At 29.6% G+C, this 5,319-nt stretch overlaps 1 protein-coding gene across 1 annotated transcript; it reads left to right on the top strand.

Annotated features, from left to right (window-relative positions):
• Position 1: 1 nt before the first annotated feature.
• Positions 2-3,073, top strand: Phum_PHUM154740 (tumor endothelial marker 7 precursor, putative; the record flags this gene model as incomplete). Its single annotated transcript, XM_002424768.1, has 10 exons — positions 2-35; positions 606-800; positions 1,170-1,287; positions 1,381-1,489; positions 1,571-1,763; positions 1,903-2,112; positions 2,199-2,350; positions 2,476-2,647; positions 2,760-2,875; positions 3,005-3,073. 10 exons carry the CDS (start codon positions 2-4, stop codon positions 3,071-3,073), a joined length of 1,368 nt encoding a protein of 455 aa, XP_002424813.1.
• Between the last annotated feature and the right edge of the window lie 2,246 nt (positions 3,074-5,319).

The following is a 5,319-nucleotide window of genomic DNA, read 5'->3' as shown; positions in this document are numbered from 1 at the left end:
GATGGTGACGACGACCTTGTCGCAGGCTTTTACTAGTTTAAATTGACCAATTTTAATGAAATAATTTGACTCCGTTAAAAATCCAACGAAAATAATAATAATAATAATAATAATTTTTTTTTATTTAAATTTTATTATCAAATCACGACGAACGTGTCTGTTTTTTCTTCCCCCTTCCCTTCTCTCCTCCCCTTTCCCCCCAATTAAATCACTCTTACAATTTTTTGTTTTCTTTCAAGTCTTCATCACGAAAAAATGTCTATTACGACTCTGTTAAATTTTGTCGTTGAGAGAGAAAGAGAGAGAGAGAGAGAGAGAGAGAGAGAGAGATGTATGAAAAAATTTTACTTTTTCTGTGTGTGTGTGAGTGTGCGTGTGCGTGTGCGTGTGTCACCCACGCATTTTTTAAAATACAATTTTTACAATGCGACGACGACGACGACGACGACGACCTTGTCATTGTCAAATTTAAATTTTTTTTTTTTTTTTTTTTTGTAATTTATTAATTCGTAACAAACAACCAGAAAAAAAAGAAAATTGTGTGTGTCGGGTGTCGATTCATTAATGCGTGACATTATTATTATTATTATTATTATTTTTTCTAGAATCTTCTTCTTCTTCCGCGGATAAAATAAAATTGGGAAATAAAAAAGAAATATCGTCTACTATTGCCAAATCGACGACGACGACGACAAACGCGACGACGAATTTTCACGGCGAAAAAAAAGTTGATGATGAAAAACATGAAAATGTGAAAATTTTAAGCGAAAAAGATTCGTCGGAAAATCTTCACATAACTCGTAAATGAAACTTTTATTATTATCATTATCATTATTATTATTATTAATATTTTTACGTCCGACCGACTACGTTTTGACGTATTTTTCCATTTAAGGATTGAAAACAAATACATAAAAGTACCATGTTGATGATGATGATGATGATATATTATTTCTTTCCTTTTTTTTTTTTTAAAGATTTGGCGGATGTGACGTCATCGTCGTCGTCCTCACCACCTTTGGCAACTTCAAAAACGATTTCATCTTCTTCTTCTTCCAATGCCACGATGTCGTCGACGACGACGACGACGACGACTCAAAGTATTATATCATCGACGAACAAGACGAAAGATTCCGTCGTTCCGAGTCGTCTTTTAAACTCATCATCAGATCAAGACATACAAATAGCAAAAATATTCGACACGAGCGGTTTAAACGAAACATTGAAAAAATTTAACATATCCTCGACGAAACAGGTATCGATTTATCGATCGATCGATCGATCGAAGTATGCGCACACACACATCTCGAATCGACAAATTAATTTCGATTTATTTTAATTATAATTTAAATTACAGGATCATCATTTGTATTACAATAGTTCTTTCGTCGTGGATCCGAAAATGGGTAAAAGGTATTGGGTGGATCTCGATAAACATCCGGACGTTAAAGTGAGCGATATTTTATCACAGGCATACAGGAGAGCGATGGTAAACCATTTCATTTCATTTTTACAAATCGAACAATATTCGATTCTCGTTGTTGTTTGTTTGTTTGTTTGTTTGTTCCAGACGGTGAAATTATCATTCGATTTTCCCTTTTACGGTCATCCCATTCGTAACATAACGATAGCGACGGGTGGATTTATTTACACGGGAGATTATGTCCACGCGTGGTTGGCAGCAACTCAATACATTGCTCCGTTAATGGCGAATTTCGACACCACACTATCCAACCAATCATTCGTTAAATATTTAGATAACGGTTCGTTTTATTGTTTTTCCCCCTCGAGTTACCTTATAAGCAGTAGTAATAATAATAATAATAATAATAATAATAATAATAATCATTTAACGTTTTATCATTTTTTTTTTTTTTTTTTTTTTTGTTTTGATCGTATTAGGAACTGCATTTACCGTTCAATGGGAGAACGTGATGCTTCAAGATAAACGTGATAAGGGTGGATTCACGTTTCAGTGCACTCTTCACGAAAATGGCGACATTGTTTTCGTGTATAAACAAGTCGCCGTGTTCATCGATGAGATAAACGACGATCAACATCCGGTTAAAATCGGACTCTCGGATGCTTACATAATCGATAGAACGATATTTTGTGAGTTTTTATTTATTTATTTCCCTCCCTCCCCCGATTTTGGGTTATTACAAATGTAATTATTATTATTATTATTATTATTTCAGTCGTCCGAAGGAAAACGATTTACGAATATCACAGAGTCAATTTCGAAAAGCAAGACATTAAAAATTGGACCGTCATCGTTTTAAGAGCTTTGGACACTTGTTTGGACATGAAAGATTGCAATTCGTGTTTGACGCAATTGAAAAATCTCAGAGTAATTAATTTTTTTCTTTGTATACTCACCCCCCTCTCCCTTCTTCTTCTTCTTCCCCCCCCTGTCTCCCCTCTCCCCCTCCGGGAAAAACTCCAACTTTAAACTCGAAAAATGAATTTTTCCAGTGCAATTGGTGTGCGAACAGGTGTTCGAACGGTATGGACAGGCACAGACAAGACTGGATCTCAAACGGCTGTGATAAAACGAAATTGAAAACGGTGGATCAATGTCCGAAAGAAGAAGAAGTGGAACATTTCGAGAAAATGCAAACTCCTCTCGCTCACACAGTACACAACAGTTCGTAAATCTCATCAATTTTCTCTTTCTCTCTCTCTCTCTCTCTCTCTCGAAGCGAATTTATTATCATTATCGTAACGTTGGTGTATTTTTTTTTTTTTTTTATTTCCAGAGGAAGGAAGCGTGATCGGAAGCGTGTTTTTAATTTGTTTAGCATTAGGGATCGGAATGTGGTTTTTCTACGCCTACAGGAATCCTCACACTCCTGCCGGACAATTTTTAATAAGGGTAAAATTTTAAACTATTTATTTCGCTGTTGCGATAAAAAAAAAAAGTTTGTTTGTTCGATAGATCGATCGATCGATCGATCGATACATTGAAATTAAAAATCGATTCGTTTTTTAAAATGATTTTCAGTATCGTCCAAGTCAGTGGTCGTGGAGAAGAGGAGAAGCTCGTTACACGGCAGCAACGATACACATGTGACGGAGAATCATCGTATTATTATTATTAATTTTATTTTTATAGATATTTTATTATTATTATTATTATTATTATTATTGCTATTATTATCAATCATCATCATCATCATCATATTCATCATATTCATTATCATCATTATTATTATTATTATCGGACGATAAATCAAATTTTTTTATTTTAAATATTTAATATAACTATTAACGCGATTATTTTTTGAACAAAATCAATATTAATAATGATAATAACAACGGTTTTTTATCCACGTGTTAAAAAAAAAAAAAGGAAGTGACGTCATAAAAATTTTTAAAAATATTTTGATACGAAACAAAAAGAAAAAAGAAAAAAAATTATTTTTTTACTATAATTGTTATTAAAAATTTTTAATTATTTTTGTATGTAAAATAATGTATCCGTCTTAAATGATTTTATTATTATTATTATTATTAATATTATTATTATTTTTTATAAAAATATATATACATACATAAATTTTATACTTATATATTAATAAATAATAATAACTAGGGTCGTTAATATGTTAGCAAGTGCCAACTTCAAATAAGTGTATATTTAATAATAATAATAATGATAATGATGATAATAATAGTAATAGTAATAATAATAATGATTAACAAATGGAAGATTATTGACGTTTTATATATGTATAAATAAATAAAATGAAAAAAAATGTAAGGATCGATGTCGTATATTAACGACGAAAAATGGCGGGGGGGGGGGGAAACTAATAATAATAATAATTAATATGATAAATTAAACGATGTGCCTTTTATATTAAAAAAAAGAAAAAAAAAGAAAAATTTATTTGTATACGTTGTATTTCCGTTTTGTACGGTTTTTTTTCTATTTGTTTAAACGCTCGCATTTCCGGTTGTTTTGTCACTTATTAAATTTTTTAGATATTATCTCTCTTTCTCTTTCTCTCTCTCTCTATTTCTATCTATCTATCTTTATCTCGCTTTCGTTAATGGTATTAATGTATGTAATAATACTCTTTGGGTTGTGTAAGATGATTGTTTTTCTAATTTTCCAAGGTATTTATTGTTTTTTTGCAATGGAAACGAGTTTAAAATAATAATGATAATATAACAATTTTTTTATGGAATTGATTTAACTGATAAAAGCGAGCTTTTCTCCTTTATTATTGGTGACGATACATAATAATGATAATTTTTTTTTTTTTTTATTATTATTATTTGTGATTAATTTGTTAACGAATTTTTTTTTTTTTTTACGTAATAATTGTTTTTAATAAATAATAATAATAATGATAATAATTTGATTGACAGTCGCATGAAATTAAATTTTTTTTTTTAAATAAAAACTGTAAAACGGCTGTGGTGGTTCATTTTTTATTGTCTTTATTTTTTAATGAATAAATTACTGGTTGTACAGTTTTTTAATTTTTAATAAATAAATAAATAAAAAAACTTATTTATATTTTTTATTATTATTATTATTATTATTATTATTATTACTTGGATTTTTTGTTGGGGGGCGGGACAGGGAAGGAGGAGGGATTTTAAATATGGTAGAATTGAAATCATTTCAAACGATTCATGTTTGTTTACATACAAATATTGAGAGTGATGACGTCAAAAAATTGAAAACTCTGACATTTCTCCCTTGTTTCAAACATTCGCAAACGACATTTTGAAGTGATGTGAGGTGTTGTTCAAATTTGTTAGAAGTGTTGTATTTTTTTAAAAATGTGTCGTCTGAACGAGATTTCAAATCGTAGAATAAGGTAATTAATTAATTTATTTGTTTTTTAAACGAATAAACAACAATCAGAAAACGAATGAATCGGAAATTCGCGAGAATAAACGAAAAAAGAAAAAAATCATTTTCACTTTTGAAAAATTTTTTTAAAAATGAAATTAAAATACTTTTGTCACGATGAATCGTTCACGGGGTAAAAAAATCATTTTTGGAAAAATTCGTACAGTATTTTTTTAGTTATTTTTTTTGAAAAGATTTCAACTTTCGAAAATTACAACGAAAATACGTTCGTTTTAGAGAAAATTTATAATACTTTCTAACGTTTTTTTCCATTTTTCTTTTTCTCTTCTTAACGACATCTATTGAAATTTTTTAAAAACTAAATTATCACGCCGGTAATTTAATAATTTTCCGCTAGGTGTCGTACGGGTACAAAAATAATAGACTTTCGAAATCGTATAATTTATATTCTTTTTCCAATCAATCAATCAATCAATCAATCAATATTG

Source organism: Pediculus humanus, genomic scaffold (assembly GCF_000006295.1).
Source record: "Pediculus humanus corporis 1103172107500 genomic scaffold, whole genome shotgun sequence".
Lineage (NCBI taxonomy): Eukaryota > Metazoa > Arthropoda > Insecta > Psocodea > Pediculidae > Pediculus > Pediculus humanus.
This window is presented reverse-complemented; position numbering and strand designations above follow the sequence as displayed.